The sequence below is a fragment of the Rosa chinensis genome, chromosome 6, assembly GCF_002994745.2.
Source record: "Rosa chinensis cultivar Old Blush chromosome 6, RchiOBHm-V2, whole genome shotgun sequence".
NCBI lineage: Eukaryota > Viridiplantae > Streptophyta > Magnoliopsida > Rosales > Rosaceae > Rosa > Rosa chinensis.
In genome coordinates, this window is record NC_037093.1 from 33,907,433 (window position 1) to 33,927,449 (window position 20,017).

The following is a 20,017-nucleotide window of genomic DNA, read 5'->3' on the forward strand; positions in this document are numbered from 1 at the left end:
TTCTTTCTATTTCTGCGCATATAACTCCTTGCCTTCCATTTCTAGACTCAAAATTACCTAAAAACACAAAATAAGTTAAAAATGATATTGTTAAGAAAATAACTAAGTAAAATTAGAGAGAAATGCACTAAAAACATAGAAAATATTAGTCTCATCACACAATCCAGTGAATCCACTAGACCCCAAGCAACAACCATCCAAAGACCGCAGCCCCCGAGCCCAACCTTAGATCACCCGTCCGGTAGCAGCACAAACACGCCGGCAGAGCACGGAGGCCCACTCGACATCGTGCATCGCCGGAAGAGCGCGAATTTGCAGCTGAAGCCGATCACAAAAAGACAAGCTCTCGCCGCTCTCTGTCCTCTCTTCTCAAACTAGTTTATAAGAACTAGTCTATGGCGTGAAATTGTTCCAGACCTACACCAATTAAATCATCTAAATAGTCCATACTTCATAACTTGGTCGAGAACAATAAAAGAAAAAAAAACTTGGTGTTTAGAGACGTGAACAACCCAAATTAGAATAGGTTAAAGACTCAAATATAGTTGATATTAATCTACTGCTTCCGAGCTTATATTTTTGTATTGAACGACTAAAATTGAAAATCTAAATTTTCAATGTTGAAGTTCATTCAAAAATGAAGAACCAATACCTCAATTATATTTTTGTATTGAACAACTAAAATTGAAAATCTAAATTTTCAATGTTGAAGTTCATTCAAAAATGAAGAACCAATACCTCAATTGAGGTTTCCAAAACTCCAATTTAAGACTCTATTATGCTTTTATCAATTCCATCTCAAATGATGAATGTTCCTTGATTAATGTTGTCAACCATTTCTAGAGTTCTATTTGCAGGCTTAGAGAAGAAGAAAATGCCGATGCGGGAGAGTATCCAATCTCAGTTTTATTCTCTATATTTAATATGAATGTTTCGTTTGATCAATTTGTCTATACATAAATTTCATATAGAGTGTAATAAAATAAAGATGTATATTTTTTTTTTGAGAAAAAAAACTGAAATTCATTCATTCAATCAACCATAAAGCATACATTGGGGGGGGGGGGGGGGGGGGGGGGGGGAAGGACATGAACCACAACCCCAAAAAACCGCAGTTATAGATACCATCAGGCCAAAAGTCTCAAACTCTAACTGCCAAACGGCCATTTTCAGGGCTACCTTGAGACATATGAAGCCGAAAGTTCCAGTAACACCTCGTAATCAACCACAAAGAAGACAGCGTCCTCTTTAACACCTTGTCCAAAGGTACCAGACCACGTGTAAAGGATTGCATTCATGCTACCGAATCGACAACAAAAGTAAACCAGGATAGAACCAAATCGTCCTCGTCCTCGAAAACGACACCATTTACATGGCATACCACCTAAACCTAATCCTAGCTCAATGAAGTAGGAACCCAACCCTAGCTCAGAGAAGTAGGGACTTATTAACACAAAACAACAATTCAAAAGAAACAACTAAATCCTAAAACACTGGAAACAACACAACACCAGCAAGGCCTAAAAACAAAGGCCGGGCCAACCATCGCTTTCCCCAATAGAGAGCAAGCGCAGTCGACAACCATTCCCGCCGCCAACGATCTCCATTGTCATGACTCCGCAGCCTCGACTCACCTCGTCGCCTCGCCGCATCCCTACATCGCTACTCTGCATGGCCAAGTTGCAGACAGACACGACACCCTGTTGACAACCTCAACCAGATCCCAACGGGCATCACCTCTGCCGAGTTTCGATCTCCTCCACCACAGCCCAGATCGCCGAGTTAGAAACTCCATATCCCACAGCCGGAAAGAAGCAATTCGTCGCTGCACCACACCCTCCGTCGCCCTTGATCCTAGAAGGACAACACAATCTGCCCAACCCGAGATCAAAAACGCATCCTCCTTCCCTGGACTGCACCTCTGCTTTGAAGGCCCGCCATTATTCGGAATCAACATCCTCGATCTCCCGGGCCGGAAGCGTGGCGGCGAAATCGCCGGTAGCGATCGGCTGGGAAAGAAAACATCCCTTTGGGGTTTTTTTCTTTTTTCCTCTCAATAGTAGTATAATCCCTCCAAGTCAAGTCTAAGCCTAAATTCCGAATCTTATCTAATTTAGAAGCAAAATTTTAATAAAGATGTATATTCAGCATTATGAGATGCGTGAATAAAATTTCTCTTTTATATATATATATATAGATCAGACTATAACCCAAATTATTTTATTTCTGAAAATAGCAAAATACACACACACACACACACACACACATATATATATATATATCCCATGTTTTCCTTGTTGGGGATCAAGGTGCATACTTCGTTTTTCATATGTCGTCATGATCTTTATAACTTAACCTGTACATAATTAATTAGGTAAGTTAAAAAAACAAAAGCTAAATAAAATAAAAATTAGGTCCTTTAAAAAATAAAAAATTAGGTACGCAGGTTCAAATGTTCAATCACGTGGTAGCGACGCTATCTACTGTCCAACAAGCAAATTCGTCATACCAAAAAAGACCTAAAGAAAAAACATAAACAACTTGTCCGAACAACTTGACTATCATAAAATCTACAGTCCACAAAAAAAGGGAAGTTTATCTGTTGCTATATTTGTATAAATAGCTGTAAACCGAAGGCAAATATCACAGACGATCACAATCGAGGGCGACCTGAAGGACACAGTTCCAAGTAAGAGGAAATTTTCAGACAAACTTCTGAAAATAGGAAAATGGCTGGGTTTAACAAAATGGGTTGCATCTTGACTGCTTTTCTAGTGTTTATGTTTCTGCAACTTTGCAGCGCTACCCGTTACTATGATTGGGTTGTAAGTACTTTGCATGCTCATCGACTCTACTGCAGTATCTTTTCTTTTTCATCTTATATCTTTTTGTGAATACTAATTAACGTCCTGCATGGGATTTTGGGTTTTACTCTCATACTGTGTTTGTCTATGATAATCTGCAGCTGCAAGAAAAAAATTTTACAAGGCTTTGCAGCACGAAGAGCATCTTAACAGTGAATGGGGGTTTTCCGGGGCCAGCCATTCAAGTTCACAAAGGAGAAACTATTTACGTCAACATCCGCAACCAAGGATTATATGGTGTCACCATTCATTGGTAACCATCATTCGATCTGTTTTCATAAGCAAGTTTACCTTCGAAAGCCAGATTTTTCTATACATGATCAACTAGACTCAACCTTGTTTCCTTCTTCATGGTACTTTGTAGGCACGGAGTGAAGCAGCCGAGAAATCCATGGTCGGATGGACCTGAGAACATAACTCAGTGCCCGATTCAACCGGGATCTAACTTTACCTACGAGGTTGTATTTTCCAGTGAAGAAGGAACATTATGGTGGCACGCTCATAGTGATTGGACACGTGCAACTGTTCATGGCGCCATTGTTGTATTACCGGCTGCCGGCACGACATATCCATTTGCAACTCCATATGCACAGCAAACAATTATTTTAGGTAGGTAATTAAGCCATCGTTTTAAATTTTTACGTGTTAACTCATTCCAGGGCCCACTAATATTTTTCAATACTGCTGTTTGTTCACTCTATCATCAATTCATCACCTCTATTTGTAATTTTGTATACGTTATGAGAGAGAGAGAAAGAGAGATAATTATTGGAGAACAAATGTACTAGCTAGCTAGCTTCGTCAAGACTCTCTCCTTTCCTTCTTTTTTTTTTTTTTTTTTCCCCTCAATTTCCCACTTCACCCTAGAGAAAATTAAAAATATTTTTAGTCGCAACAATGTCCATTGCTCGACACTTCATTTTTTTGATTAAGTATATCAGTCATGAAAAGAATGATGGAAAATACACTATCCCCCAAATACTGTTATGATCACATGACGGTACTTTGTTTTCTGCCCCAAATATTGTTATGATCATATAGCGGTATTTTGTTTTCAGTCGATAGAAATTTTGAAAGAATTAGAAATAGACTAAAGATTCAAAAAATATTTCAGGGTATAGATTCTTTTTTGAATAACAAAATTGTATGATTGTATTGAAAAAAAATAATAATAATGAAAGAATAATAGGTGAAACAAGGACAAGATCGTGTTTTTGTTGACATAATGGTTAAATAACAACCTTGACGTTAACCTTAGCGCGTTGAGACTTCTAGATACCCTTTCAATTGTCATTCAGTTTGCTTTATTAATTGGTGTTATTTTTCTTGGTTGGGTTGTCATGATCACAGCCAGCAGTTGATTTAGGGTTTAATATATTATAACTGTCCTTTTCATTGTTTCCGCATATTCCAAACACAAGAAAAAACGAAAAAAATGCATCTCATGGATCGAATTGAACAGTTGTAGTATTGGGGTTTTGCTAACTAACAAGGGCCTGATTCTGATTCTTGTTGTTTGTGTTGGGATGGTGCAGCTTCATGGTTTAAGGCAGATGTGATGGAAGTAATTAACTCTGCACTCGCAACCGGTGCAGATCCAAACACCTCTGATGCCTTCACAATCAATGGACAACCTGGCGACTTATACAGTTGCTCCAAGGGTAATTATAATAAACTAAGTCATTAAGTGATCAAAAATCCATTCTTATATCTTGTTCATATTCATACAGTTGAAAAGGCAAACGGACGGTGTTTTTCTACCTTAATTGATGGAGTTGACATAAAAGCTTTTATGGCAATGGATAGCACTCTGCTTAATTCTGTGTAGACTTAATGGCGATGATAATATAAACAAGTCACATGAAAAGGATGATTTACAAATTATTTAACTCCGTCTTTACTTGAGTTGACGTTGTTAAAAACTAAATTTGTACTGCTCATAAGCTAGATTAAATGCATAACTTATGTCTAGATCAATGATCAAGTCCCACGACAGTTCCACAAGTAAATTAGTTAGCTTCAAAAGGCTGTTTTCTTTTTAATTTTTTAATTTATTATTATTGTGATTATTTTATTTTTTTGGGACAAGTTGGAACACTGAGTTAACTACATATAGGGATGTATTACACTTGCTTAATTCCAATCATTGATTTCTTTAGATTTCTCTTCAAAAATTATCACTAAAAAGTTTAAACTTGAAAAATTGCGAGTATTGCTAAAGATTAAGTCAAATTTTAGCTAAAGTAACTGAAAAATATCTTTAGCATACTCTCTATTTTAACTTTTTATATATTTTAGCAATTGCACCAGATTCCTAAGTGGCTATCCGTTATAATTTCTAGTTATCTCACTCAGAGAGCGAGATGCTGCTCTCTATAATTTAAAAAATTCATTTTGAGTTATTTTATGTAATTTATAAATACATTTAAACTATTCAATCTTTATTTAAAAAATAATATAAATTCAAAACTAGTTAAAATAGATAGCATTGATGCAGATGTATTTCTAAAGATGCTCAGCCACTTTTAAAATACGTATCTTATCTCTATTTTTGCTAGTTTTGAATTTATATCATTTTTTGAATGAATAAAAAATAGTGCAAATGTATTTATAAATTACACACAACAACTTAAAAAATAATTGTTTTAAATTAACAAAACTAAATAGTCTCATCTCGCTCTCTGTATTTAGGAGTGAGATAATTAAAAGTTAAAATAGAGTCACTTAAAAGTCTATTGTAATTGCTAAAATGAATAAAAAGTTAATAATGCTCTCCACAATAGCTAATGACCCAAGAATTATAGTCTGCTATAAATTGTTCTTGAGTTGATATCGATCATATTTATACTGCTCAAATTTAAATTTTACTGCTTATAGATTTGAGCTAGATTCGGTGCATAACTCATGTCTAGATCAATGATCAAGTCCAAAAGATGATGATCAATTATTGATTTCTTTAGATTTCTCTTTGAAAATTATACTCTCTTTTTTGGTTTTTAAAAGAGGATCTAATAACAAATTGGTAAACATATCGATATGTATGTTCGTAGTGTTTGAGTTTGCAACGACTAACGTATTCTCGATCATGTCACCCATCCGCAGCATCAACATACCGTTTGTTGGTTGACTACGGCAAGACCTATATGCTACGCATAATCAACGCTATCATGAACGAAGAACAGTTTTTCGCCATTGCCAACCACAACCTCACAGTGGTCACCCAAGACGCGTCCTACATAAAACCCATCACTACCCCGTACATCATGATAACTCCAGGCCAAACTATGGACGTTTTGGTCACCACAAACCAGCCTCGCAGCCATTACTACATGGCTTCAACTGCTTACAATGACGGCGATGTACCATATCACAACGGCACAACCACGGCCATTCTTCAATATCGAGGAAACTATTCCACCCCATCAACCACTCCGTTACCCAACCTTCCTATCCATAATGACACAACAGCTGCTGACAACTTCACCGCCCGTGTGAAGTCTTTGGCAAGCAAGGCACACCCCATCAGTGTTCCGACAAACATCACGACCAGGATCTACATGACTGTTTCTATCAATGAACGGATTTGTGCTAACGCTTCTTGTGCCGGGCCGAATAATAATGCCATTGCTGCTAGCTTAAACAACATCAGTTTTGATACTCCCTCCATTGATATACTACAAGCTTATTATAGGTACGTACGCATATGCACGCATAATATATCATTTCTCTTATAACAATTAATATTGACAAAATGTTTTAACGTTTACGATGCACATGAACTTTTAATCAAATTAGTATGTGATTCTTTATAGGTTTGGGGTTTGGCATTGTTGTAAACCATATTTATTAACACTGCGGCTTATTGCTTGTCATGATCGATTTGCAGGGGAATAAATGGAGTTTTTCAGGGCAACTTCCCATCCAACCCGCCTCTTTTTTTCAATTTCACCGGAGAAGTGGTAAACAGTACCAAATATCCGACCTTCGCAACCAAAGCAAAGTTCCTCAAATATGGTGAAGGAGTTGAAATAATTTTCCAAGGGACGAACCTCGTTGCTCCTGAGAACCATCCAATGCATCTCCATGGTTTTAGTTTTTATTTGGTTGGAACAGGTTACGGGAATTTTAACAAAGCCACCTCACCTAAAACATACAATTTGGTTGATCCACCAGAAGCCAACACCATTGGCGTTCCAAAGAACGGATGGGCTACCATCAGATTCGTAGCTGATAATCCTGGTAAGTGTATGATTTTTTGGTCAATGTGTGTATGAACAAATTTGCTGGATGCTAGCTTGTACTTGAGAACTACAACATTATGCATATCAGGTTAACTAGGTATGAACATATTGATGATGATTTTCAGGAGTATGGTTTATGCATTGTCATTTGGAAAGGCATGCCAGTTGGGGAATGGATACTGTGTTCATAGTAAGGAATGGAAACACGGAAGAGTCGAAGCTTCGCCCACCACCTGCCCATATGCCTCCTTGCTCCAAGTCTTAGATTTTGGAATTTTATTTTGCTTCCTCTAAATAAATTCAGATATTTATTTCGACTTAATTTGTAATAATAAATAATTGTTCTTTTTATTCCTACTTCAATTTGCGTGGAAAGCGTGCTATTTGTAAGGAATTTTACGTGGAAAGCTTGCTTGGATTTTTGCAACTACCTAAGTTTCCAATTTCAAGCGCAACTTGGCAATTTAGCATCCAATTCTAGTCCAAAAGATTTCCAAAAGGAATTTATCTTCCATTCTTTTTTTCTTTTTTGAGAAAGGAAAATTTCATTTCAATAATCTCCAAAACCAGATCCCAAATTTCTCAATCAAATTATTATAGTGTCGACCTTTCTTCGGCTTATAGAGAGAGGTGCTCGAGACGCTCTCATATTTGCAACTAAAGAAGTTGAGGCCATGGCAAAGCAAATATATAATTTCGAATCAACTTAGCCAAAGCAAGGCTTTGTCTACTCGGATTTGGGCTCAGACTTAGACCCAAACCATGATCCAAGCTACTTCCTCAGCCATACACATTGAACTATCAGGACAAACAAGCAAGGTGCCCGCACTTTGCTGCGGGATGTGAATTGCAACCATGAAATGTACTTAAATTTAGGCAAACTTTGTCTCTGAACTGAAGGCTCCCCTTTACTCCATAGTGCTGATATGCTAAAAACAAGCGCGCAATTTAACCCTGCAAAATGTAGTTGTCAGTATAGAATAAGTAGGGATCATTCAAGCCGGGGATTGAGGGTACACCTGTATTGTGTAAACAAATAAAGAATTAATACAATAAGAAGTATTATTTACAAAAATAAAACAAAGAATGAAGATATATACAAGTTAATGTAGAAAGGGGGGATTTAGGATTTTTAAATTAAAAAAATTAAAAGAAACAAAAATAAAAATGTAAAATACATATACAAGGGGTGAAACGCAAGGAACAAAAATCAAGACCACAATCATATGAATGAAATCCAATTACAATTCCTATAATTGATTGTCTATGTCATGAGAAAGAAGTTGACCATGTGAAATGTTAATAAGCAAACGATTTTCCATTTTTTACTTTCCTTGAATATTTAATGTAAGTGAAAGCACCTAAATTAAACATATTGAACATGCAATCATAGTCTAGAAAGCTAGCTACTCAATAACACATTCAATGCATGAAGAACAAAGACATGATGTCAACCAAAGAGCACAACCTTGACAGGACCAGCCCCCGGATTTCACCCTGAAATCCGAAGTGGCCCTACCGGGCCCACCTTAGAAGAAATTTTACCAATAATTTGGCGGAACTTCCCCTAAAAATGGATTAACCAAAACCTGTAGAAAAATATTTACACTTCTAAACCATCCATCCTTATTCTCCTGGAGCCACCCTACTCTCACTACAAGAAAATGACTCTTTTACCGCGCACATTTTACGGCGTGCATTAATGCGTGCCGTAATAGGCACACATTTACGGCGCATTTTCACACAGGCCGTTAATATCCTTTCTGATATGGTCTTTTACGGCGTGCATTAATGTGTGCCGTAATAGACACACATTTACGGCGCATTTTCACGCAGGCCGTTAATACCCTTTCTGATATAGTCTTTTACGGCGTGTATCAATGAACGCCGTTAATGTCATTGTTCATTTAGTTTTTTGTGGCATGCATTGATGTGTGCCGTAAAAGTAGAAGGCCAAAAATTTTCACTAAAGTTTTTATTTCCCTCTACACTTTTCATTTTTATTTTTTTCATTTCATAACACAGCCTCGAGCCCTCGTTTCTCACTGCCTCACTTCCAGTCACGACCCTATCTCATTTCAGTTTCTCTCTCTTCCTTTCGCTCTCTCTTTCTTCACTGGCCTCTCAGTTTTCTCTTCGTCATCGATAATTCGAGACCGCCAAGGACTGGGTTAAGCTCACCGTCCAAAATCGTCAGGCCAAGGTCTCGGTGGTCCCCTCTGCCGCCTCTTTGGGATCTGCGTTTTGCTTGGAGCCGGATCGCGACCGCAAAATGTCAACTGCTTCAGATTCGTTTTCTCTACCTTCTTCCTTCACACATCTCTCAGCCGGAGCTTCCTCCTTTCCCTCCAGGTCCATCTCTGCTGTTACTCTTTTCTTCAATCTTGTTTTTGTCGGTTTGTTTTGATTTAATCTTGCTCAGTTATCATCGTTGTCGTTTATTCTTCTTAATTTCAGATCCAGTTATGATTAGATCTTTTGTAAAGATCCAATATTGGGGCCGCTAAGTTTGTGAAGGAGATGGGTCTCAATTATCGAGCTGCACTTAGCAATATCACCAATTTCAAAAGAGAGGCTTTTGGGTATGTGACTTTTTCTTAGAATCTGAATCTATTTCTGGGTTTTCGTTCTGCCATAGACCCATTACAAAGTTGGAACTGACTCATATTTGATCTCCATTTTTGGTTAATCCACTAGCTCTGTCAGATTTGTTGTCATTCTCATCCTTATTTTTTTTTTTTTGTAAGTTGAATCATGGATTTTTATTCTTGTTGTGCTGTTTTGATTGTCAAATTGAATTTTTGTTCTGTTTTACTGAATATGTTTTCAGAAAGCATGCTTCTCAGTTCTCACTTTCTCAGTCAATATTAGAAGACTCTCTGTAAGTCAAAATAATTGTAACTTGTGCACTTATAGATCAATTATTGACTCCTGCATATCCACTTTTAGCTTGGTGTAAAGCTAAGAAGTTTTGCTAATCATATGTGTTTTTCTACCAGCATTCAGAGAAGATGCAAGTTGATTGAAGGTTGGATGGCCAAACCAATATGGAAGCAGGTTGGTGGAAACTCAGAATTATGAGTTGACTGTGAATTGATTATTCCCTGAAAGACTATTGAAAGTAATCCATGTCAAGTATCATAATATGTGACTACTACGATTGGTCAGAATTTTTGAACTTCCAGTTTCCTTTATACATTTTCAGGCTGACCCTCGATTTGTATGGAGCAAAAATCTTTTGGATGAACTTATCGAGTTCAAGGTAAGATTTTCCTACTGTAAGGTACAATTAGTTCAAGGTCCAAATTATGTCGTTTCAGTTCCTTTAGTGTACGAGACACTTTACAGTATGCTCTTTTTTTTTTCTCCCTCTTCCTTTTGGTGCTACTGCAGCTGTGCTTTTTATTGATAAAAAGGATTTCTATTGCATTTAGTTAAGTCCTTTGGAATATTAAGTAACAGTATCTAGCTTATCTAGATTCTGAATGACATACCTAACTTTTCATTTATTTTTTTGTTTATTGATCTGTTTCTCACTTGTATGACTGGTTTTCAATTCTGAAACTTTATACTGTAATAGTAGCAATAAGTGATGAACACTGCTTGGGTTTGTTTATCCAGATCTTTAAGTGTTGCACTATTATCCACCCCAAGCTCTTCTCTCTCTCTCTCCTTTTTTTTTTTGTTTAAATTATTTATTTTCTCTTGCAGGGGGATCCAGAAACAGATTTCTACAAGTTCTAAAGCTCGTAAGCTTATTGCACTTTCATTCCTAAGGATCAGTTTGGCATACATGGAGTTTAAGAGAATTTATGAGGTTGAATTACTATGCATTTTTCGTAAGCTTATTGCACTTTCATTCCTACAATGAATACTGTTTTTGTCAAGCTAAAATCTTGTATGTCTTTTGCAAATGCTTTAAGCCATACTGTTTCTTTTGTGTAATTGCATTTACTTAGTTCGGACAGATTGCCCACCTCAAATTTATATTCCATTTTTCCGCACCATAGAGTTTATGATCACAAGTTTTACTGAAGCCCAGATCTCCAAATGAAGAACCCTGGTTCTGCATTTGATATTATTTATGAACACTGTAGAGTCATGTTCCGTGGCATTGGTGTTCTGAAGTTTGCTGCTTTTTTAGGTAAAATCCATCTTCAATACTTATAATTCAGTGTTGCTTTTTATCTCAGAATTGAAGAAAATACCATTATTTGGGAAATAACAGCTAGCTGGTATGTAATATAATAAGAAGAGTTAAAGTACTAAACTTTTATTTACTAAATCAAGTTGGGTTGTGTGATTCGATGTGTTTGTGTGTGTCTGCAAAATCTGTGTAGGGTAGTTGCATTTGTTAAAATGTATGTGCATTGTGACAGTAAATCATTTATTTAATTAAAGCAGAAATTTTCACTATATACCTTGAGAGGCTTAAGCAAGTCCCAAAATTTATAAGTTGTATTAGACATGAAGTTTTTTAGGATTTAGTTTGGCTTTTAGTAAGTTGGTGCTCTGTTTTGGCTTTGCTTGTGTGTTTGGATTGCTGGTGCAGTACACATAATGGATTGAGAGGTATGTTTGATTTATACTTTTGATTTGCTTTCTGGTGATGATGAAGGTTATACATGTTGGTTTTGTGGTCGTAGTGGAGGACTAGACCTTACATTAATAGTTTTCTTACTTTATTCTCTAGGCAAGCCCAAACTAAACCATTTGATTTGTGCAGAACAAGAACTTTGAATTGATAAAAAAAAAAAAAAATCTATATCAGTATGTGTATTGTGTAGATATGCATTTTAATTGGCTTTTAGTCTTTCTAGATTTGCTTTTGCAATGTCTATCATTTCTTCTGTTTTGCACTTGTGAAAGAACGAAACACTCACTTCTCAATGCATGTTGTAGTTACTATTCTATGTATGGACATTTCAAGAAGCTGGATGAAGAGATTAAAAGGGGAGCTGCATCTTTGGAAGTAGAAGCCCAACTATCTCAGGTTTGCAATTGTCGATCACTTCATATTATGGAATTGATATACGATAAATCAAGAAGCTGCATAAACTATCTATTAGCCAGAACTTTGACAACTATATTTGAAATTTAGTTTCCAATGTTTTGAGATCAGTTTGAAAGAACTTTAATGAAGTTACCAATAGAGTTAGTTAATTTCAACTATCTAGAATTTGTGCTACAAGTATTTTTCACTTTTGACCTTGATTATGATGACTTCCTTATGTCAGTTACTTGTAGTGTTGCTGGAAAGTCACTGGACTTTACTATGTTTTGGTATGCTAATGACTAATTCTGCAGGGGTGGTCATTTTCACATGATCCATTGCACAAATGAAGGTTATATTTACAATTTTTTTTTTTTTTGAAATATTGTTCCCTTTTATTTATCTGTTGTCATTAACAATGGAACACACTTCTTTCCAGACACTTTTACATTATGTTCTTGCAGGGAGGGTGGTAGTCCTTGATCTGTTTGCTGAAGTGAAACTGATATGTGAATTGAACTTGTACAGTTAGAGTTTGATTGATTGATGTAATGACAACTGCTACTTGTACATTTTTAATTGTCATTTTGTAAATGAAATTACTTATAACGATAATCTGATTGAAATGTTTCTCTTACATCTAATTTGTCATATGGATATGGTAATACAAATGTGAAATTGGTAAAAATATAATTTTTTTTTTATTAAAAAAAACCTTATTTACGGCGTGCAAGCTGCGCCTTAAATAAGAACTCAACCACTCTTTTACGGCACACATTATACGCCTTAAATAGAAAATCTTTTATGGCGTGCAACATGTGCCGTAAATAACATGAGTGACATTTCCGATATCACTTTGACGGCGTTCTTGGATGCACTTTAACGGCGCATTTTAGTGTGCCGTAAATGTGGTACGTCTTTTACGGCTCCGGCATGTACAGCCTGCTTTTGTGCGCCGTAAATACCCTTTTACGGCACACATTGTGGGCAGTAAAAGACCATTTTTAGTGTAGTGTCTCCAAATCACAACATTTTCCAATTCACATTACACTATTCCTAACTTAATAATATTAATTCCACGGTTATCAGAGCAATTCTAAAACAAAAGGTGTAATAGAATAAAAAGTAAAGAGGGTAAAGGATCAATAAATCCTACAATGCGGAAGCAACAACAACTATGCTTCAACTCGATGTACGCCCGACCTAAACTAATCTAGCCTGCAAAACTGGGCATTTGAAACCGAAGGGCTCAGGGAAAAGTATTGAAAAACACATTAGTGTGGGTGGACAAAAATAAATAATCAAGATAATTTAAATGAAGCAAACTTGAATACTTTCCCACTTATTTAAATTTATAAAACCTCGATGCATGCAACGTTTATAAAGCATATTTCTTTAAACTCAAAATCTCGTGAAAACATACCAGCCCCGCTGGTTAAGAGAAATCGGACTAGCCCCACTAGTCATGTAATAATAGGATATGGGGAAGAAATATCACCATACGGGTAAAGGAGTCCTTTAGGCTCTACCCTCGACTGCCACTCACACATAGATTGTGTGAGGAGGAGAACGAATAACCTCGACTACCACTCACATGAGGAGGAGAATAAATCACCTCGATTGCCACTCACAAACACAAAGTAAGTGAGGAGGAGACACTAATCGAACGACCCGAGTATGGTGAGGAAAACAATCGAAAACCAATAAATCCATAAATCCATATAGCTTCCCCAATATCTCATGAGAAAAATAAGTATATTCCAATGACGTGGTCCCGCATGCCAAAATATTCTCAAATTCATAACAAAAGGCAAGAAATAATCGACAACTATAATTCCATTGAAAATCTCATCTCCGATAATATTTCAGAATCTCAAAATCAACGAATAAAATATAATATTAAATTCTGAAAATCACTTCCGAAAATAATTCGTCGAAAATCATATATATCGCAAATTTAAAATCGAGCGTATCAAACTTCAATTCAAAAATCCAAACGATATAACAAATAAATATTTAGATCCGATAATTTAAAACAATAATTTGAATCACAATTCCATTTCCCAAATCATAATCGAGATAGAAAATCAATTTTCGAAGATCTTCAATTCAAGTAAATCCATGAGATAAATTGATGTCAAATTCCAAGATTAAATCATATGTTCGAAATGTAATATGATAATTAAATAGAGCATTAATTCAAGAAATAAATGTATACATCACATTTTAAAAATAAAAGTCCACTCACAGTATACGGCTAAGCTTGCCGTTTATTCAAAGTTTCCCCGTGTGGTTCCTCCTCACGTCCTATATAATTTAACGCTCGTAAATAAATAACTACGGGACGGAAATCTAAATTTACGATAATTATATGTCGAAATTCTAAACGTTTCCCTTAACCTCAACTCCTTCAATTCACTTAGGATTCCATCTAAACTTCATCAATAATTTCTATTTGTCGATTTACAAATTCTAAAGTAAATTCCAGAAAAATCCGACGGTTGGATTCTCGTAAATCGATAACCGAAATTCTAAATTTCCAGAAATTTATAATTGATTTAAAACTTCCCCAATCTTCATACATAAGCTCTACAATATTTATAGGATTTAATAGGCTAAAAATTGAAATTAAAAAGCTGCCATACGCGTCGCCACCGCCACCAGCTCCAATGGCCACCAAATTTTGGCAGCAACACCTACTCAACAAGCCTAACAACTTTCTCAACTGTGACAAAGTCAGAAAATACCTCGAAGTGGTCAAACAATTAAGCAACCCGATTGTACAGTGAAATCTTCCAATTATGCTTTCTTCCTCCACGCTGCAAATCATTGCAAGAGATTTGGAGAGCATGAAGAGTGGCTCAATGAGCTTCTGATGGACCTGGGTTTTTGGCCGGAGGTGGCCGGGTTCGAGAGAAACCGGCGTTGACCACATCTGCTACAGTAACCGCATGTTTCTCGGTGTTGGTTCTTCATTTTCCGGCCATGATGCTGTGAAATACCACTGTAGGCGTCGAGAGGAGGAGGAGACGAAGTCAACGACATCAGTTGCAAGCCTTTACCGGGCCTGGAGGCGGAGAAAGAGAGAGTTGCAGAAGAGAGAGAGAGAGAGCATGGGGGGAGAGAGAGAGAGAGAGAGTTTTACCCGGCCACAGTAAAAAAATTTAAATATATACTATCTATCATGAACAGTATTTTGGTATTTCGCTTATAACTTTCGTATACCAACTCCGATTTTTATGTACCATATATGTACGCGCTCGGTTTAATGTCCTCTACAACTTTAATGAAGAACACTTTCTCAAATTTTGACCCGAACAAGAAGTCAACTTTTAGGGCCACTAAAAGTATCGAAATAGAGTAAAAAGTTATAGTAATTGTCGTTTACCGTCCAAATGACTAGTAAACCGATAAATTTAGGTTCGGGACGTAACAAACCTAGTATGAAAAAGTTCATCTATTTGCAATCCTCCTTAATTGATTTAGACTTTTGTTCAAAGCGTTTACTACTTATAATTTAGGTTCACAAAACTATTAGGTGAATTGTTTACCTAAATCTAGCTCCAATTACATGCATATATTGACAGGACCCTCCCCGGATTTCACCTTGAAATCTGAAGTGGCCCTGCGGGGCCCACCTTAGAAGAAATTCTACCAAAAATTTGGCGGAACTTCCCCTAAAATTGGACTACCAAAAACCTGTAGAAAGACATTTACACTTCTAATGTCAAACACCATCCTCAACTCCTGGAGCCACCCTGCTCCCCAAATCACAATAGCTCCAATTCACATTATACAAATCTCAACTTAATAACATTAATTCCATAGGTTATCTGAGCAATTCTAAAACAAAAGGTGTAATAGAATAAAAAGTAATGAGGGAAAAGGATCGATAAATCGTACAATGCGGAAGCGGTGACAACTATGCCTCAACTCCATGCACTCCCGACCTCAACTAATCTATCATGCAAACTGGGCATTTGAAACCGAAGGGCCCAGGGGAAAATAATTGAAAAACGTGTTAGAGTGAGTGGACAAAAATAAATAATTGTAAAGAAAAGAGATTTTATGCTTTCCATCATTTATTCCTTTTAAAAACTCGATGCATGCCACAATGATAAAACATTTATCTTTAAAATTGAGAACCTCATAAAGCCAAGCCAGCCCCGCTGGTTAAGGGAAATCGGACTAGCTTCACTAGTCAAAAATAATATAATAAGTAGGAGAAGATGATAGCCATACGAGTGAGCCTCCCAAGCTAAAGTACTCCCATACTCCCCGTATATACCCTTACGCCACTATGTGTGGTGATTAGGATACTGGGCTTCAGGATTACTGTCACAAAGGCAGTAACCTGCGCCACAAAGGCGGACTGGCTTCCGTGATCCCATCACGTCACCACAAAGGCGGACTCAATGCTAGCATGATAAAAATCAACCCAAAGTATGGTACAAGAAAACATATTTGAAAATCCAAGAAATCCATAAATACATAAGGCTTCCCCATCTCTCGCAACTGAATTTCCAACGACGCGTCCCACACGCCAAGATAATCTCAAGTTCAAAATAAATAGGCGAGAAATAATAATAAATCAATATAATTCCATCGAAAATCTCATTTTCGAAAATCTTTCAGAAATCTCAAAATCAACGAATAAAAATATAGTATATAATTCTGGAAATCACCTCGGAAAATAATAAGCCAGAAACCTGCCTTGCGCACCCCCACACGCCACCTACAGTGGCGGTGGCGGTGCGTGGGGCCCACGGGTTGCAGGCCACCACCTCCGATGGCCACCAAATTTTGGCAGCAACAAGTACTCAACAAGCCCAACACTTTTCTCAACTACAACAAATTCAAATTTTACCTTGAAGTGCTCGAGATTGGCATGTGAAAAGCCTCCAGAAATTTTCAAACCCTAGGATCGAGTTTTTCCTTGATTCTTCCTCTACACTGCAAATTAGAGCTAGAAGCTTGAGGGAAAGGGTTCCATGGCTTGAGGCATTCCTGTTAGACTTGGTTCGGCCGAAGATGACCGGAATTGGAAGAAGTGGCCGGAAAACATGAACTGCTACAGTAACTGTCCTCTTCTTCTCATTGCTGCACTCTCCACAGTCCAAAATAAATCACCAAACCACCATAGAAATGAAGAGGAGGAAGAGAGCTTTCCAACGGATACCTTACGCATCAAAATCCGTCGCCGGATGAAGGAGTTATGGCCGGAAGAAGGTGAAGAGGTCGGAGAGGGAGAGAAAATCGGGGAGAGAGAAAGAGGAAGGAGAGAGAAATTCTGAGTTACCACAGTAACTCGCCTTATTTATAGAAAGTTATCATAAACAGTAAGTTTCACATTTTAGACCATAACTTTCGCATACGAACTCCGATTTTTACGTACCACATATGCACGGACTCGGTTTAAAGTTTTCTACGACTTTCATGAAGGAAATTTTCTCAAATTTTGACCCGAACAAAAAGTCAACTTTTAGGGCCATTAAAAGTATCGAAACAAAGTAAAAAGTGAAAGTAATAGAAATTATCGTTTACCGTCCAAATGACTAGTAAACCGGTAAATTTAGGTTCGGGACGTAACACATATCCTAAGTTGGCCACCACAGAACAAATACATATAAAAGTTTTCTGTAATCCAAAATCAATTAAGCAATTTCACATAAGCAACATAGAAATCAACACATAGAAATCACAACTTTATTTCAAAACATATAAACGGGCTTTAAACTTTGCCCTTAACGTCATGTTAACTAGAATACATAACTCTACAAATGAAACAAAGGAAAACAAAAGAAAGTATGAAATACACTGTGAAAGATGAATGACAAACCCTTGAGGCGAAGAACTTGAAGATCCTTGAAAGGAAGCAATCTTCTAACGAAGACACAAGGGTGGATGGTGGATAGGATCTTAATGTATTGCATGACTTCTTCTCCTCCTTGGTTGAGATGTAGAGCTTCTGAAGACTAGAGAATGGAGAGAATTTTTTGTGTTTAGAATTATGGGAGAAGTGGTGTGTGAAAACGGCCCAATGATGATCCTATTTATAAGAGGATGGCAACTTAGTCTCCAAGCCGTCAAAATTCTTCTTTTTATTTTCTAGGATTTATTTGATTAATCCACACTGCATTAGCCAATCAGATAATTCCACATCATCCTTCCTGTGTCATCCAACCAATAAGAAGCCTTCAAATTAGCACCTTGATTCTAGGGAGATTATTTTTGCATTAATTACATGATTATTTTCTGATTTATCTCCTCAATTTCGGCAAAGGATGGAGTGTGGAGCTCAAGAAATGTATCTGGACCTGTTTTCAACCTTTTTGCTTGTTGTAATCCCTTGAATTTCTCCATGATTAGTTCAAAATGTCACCTTTTTCTTGAATCTTCTTTTATTATCACGGCAAATCATGTATTTATCCCCCAAAAATACTCCTTTTCACTTCCCAAAAGCCCTAGAGTAATTAGGTTACTTCAATTGCCGAAATTCCTAAAATATTCTAGAAGAATCTTGAGCTTTCTTGAGTAATCTTGAAGCCACATGGTCTCCTAATGCTCTTAGGTTTCCTAGCCTCATCAGGATTCCTCATGTTTTCAGGATTCCTACTTTGACTGGATTTCCTAGTCGGACCAAGATTTCCATTTCTTCATTTTAGCTCATTTCTGCATCCTTTGTGCCTTGCCTTTGTCATCTCCAACGTCTCACATCCTTCTCATGTGTCTTTATGACAGGTCCCGCCCCGAATTTCACCCTGAAATCCGAGGTGGCCCAGTGGGGCCCACCTTAGGAATAGCTCTACCAAAAATTCGGCAGAGTCACCCCTAAAATGGACTACCCAAAAACCTGTAAAACACACAAAACACTTCAAGCAAGCCAACCTTATACTCCTGGAGCCACCCTGCTCCCAATTACTATCAACACCCCTTTCACAAAACACAAAACTCAAAAATACTAAACCCCAATGTTATCAGAGCGATACTAATTCACAGGAATATAAAAAGAAGAGTAAAGGATCAAGGAATCCTACAATGCGGAAGTAGTGACAACTTTGCCTCAAATGCCATGTACGCCCGACCTCCACTAATTTGCCTGCAAACTGGGCATTAGAAACCGAAAGGCCCAGGGGAAAGTAGACGAAAAACGTTAGCGTGAGTGGACAAAATACACAATTTAAAAGAAAAATGATTTCATACTTTCCCACATTTATTTCTTTAAAAAGTTCCCGATGCATGCAACAATTAGAAACACATTTAGCTTTAAATCCAAGAATTCCAAAAGATAAATCAACTAGCCTCGCTAGTCACCACATTCGAAAACTATATCGTAAAACCGAAATCTCGTTTCTCAAGAAGATAAGACCAGCCCCGCTGGCTACAGTGAAAATCGGACTAGCCCCGCTAGTCAAGCAACGATAAAATATGGGGAAGAAGTTTCACCATACGAAAGAAGGGAGCCTCCCAGGCTCGGGTCGGAGTGTCCCACACTCTGGAGCATCCCATGCTCTGCTCTTACTCACCCACGAACACATAGTAAGCAGGGAGGAGTACTAATAGGCTAGCTAGCAATAAATATGACGACCCAGGTATGGTGGGTTAAAATCATACGAAAATCGAAAAACAGTAAGGCTTCCCCATAAGTCCCGCGAATAAAGAAAACACAGGTACGATTCCCAACCGTACCCGGAAATTCTCGTAGAAAGTCACATAAATCAACAGCGTGTCCCACACGCTAAAAGAATAATTAGATTATCAACAAGGCATTCCCAATGCCAAAACCGAAAGTCGATAAATAAATAGGAAATCACTTCATCGAAATCCCATTTCGAAAACCTTTCCAGAAATCTCAAAACATCGAATAGAAACGTAATTAATTCCGGAAATCACCTCGGAAAAATAATTCGTCGAAATTC

The 20,017-nt window shown here is 37.2% G+C and overlaps 1 protein-coding gene across 1 annotated transcript; it reads left to right on the top strand.

Moving 5' to 3' along the window:
* Positions 1–2,633: 2,633 nt before the first annotated feature.
* LOC112169324 (laccase-15) lies at positions 2,634–7,532 on the top strand. Its single transcript, XM_024306338.2, has 7 exons — positions 2,634–2,825; positions 2,966–3,117; positions 3,229–3,473; positions 4,400–4,525; positions 5,967–6,555; positions 6,751–7,103; positions 7,231–7,532. Exons 1-7 carry the CDS (start codon positions 2,730–2,732, stop codon positions 7,368–7,370), a joined length of 1,701 nt encoding a protein of 566 aa, XP_024162106.1. The 5' UTR covers positions 2,634–2,729; the 3' UTR covers positions 7,371–7,532.
* The last annotated feature ends 12,485 nt before the right edge of the window (positions 7,533–20,017 follow it).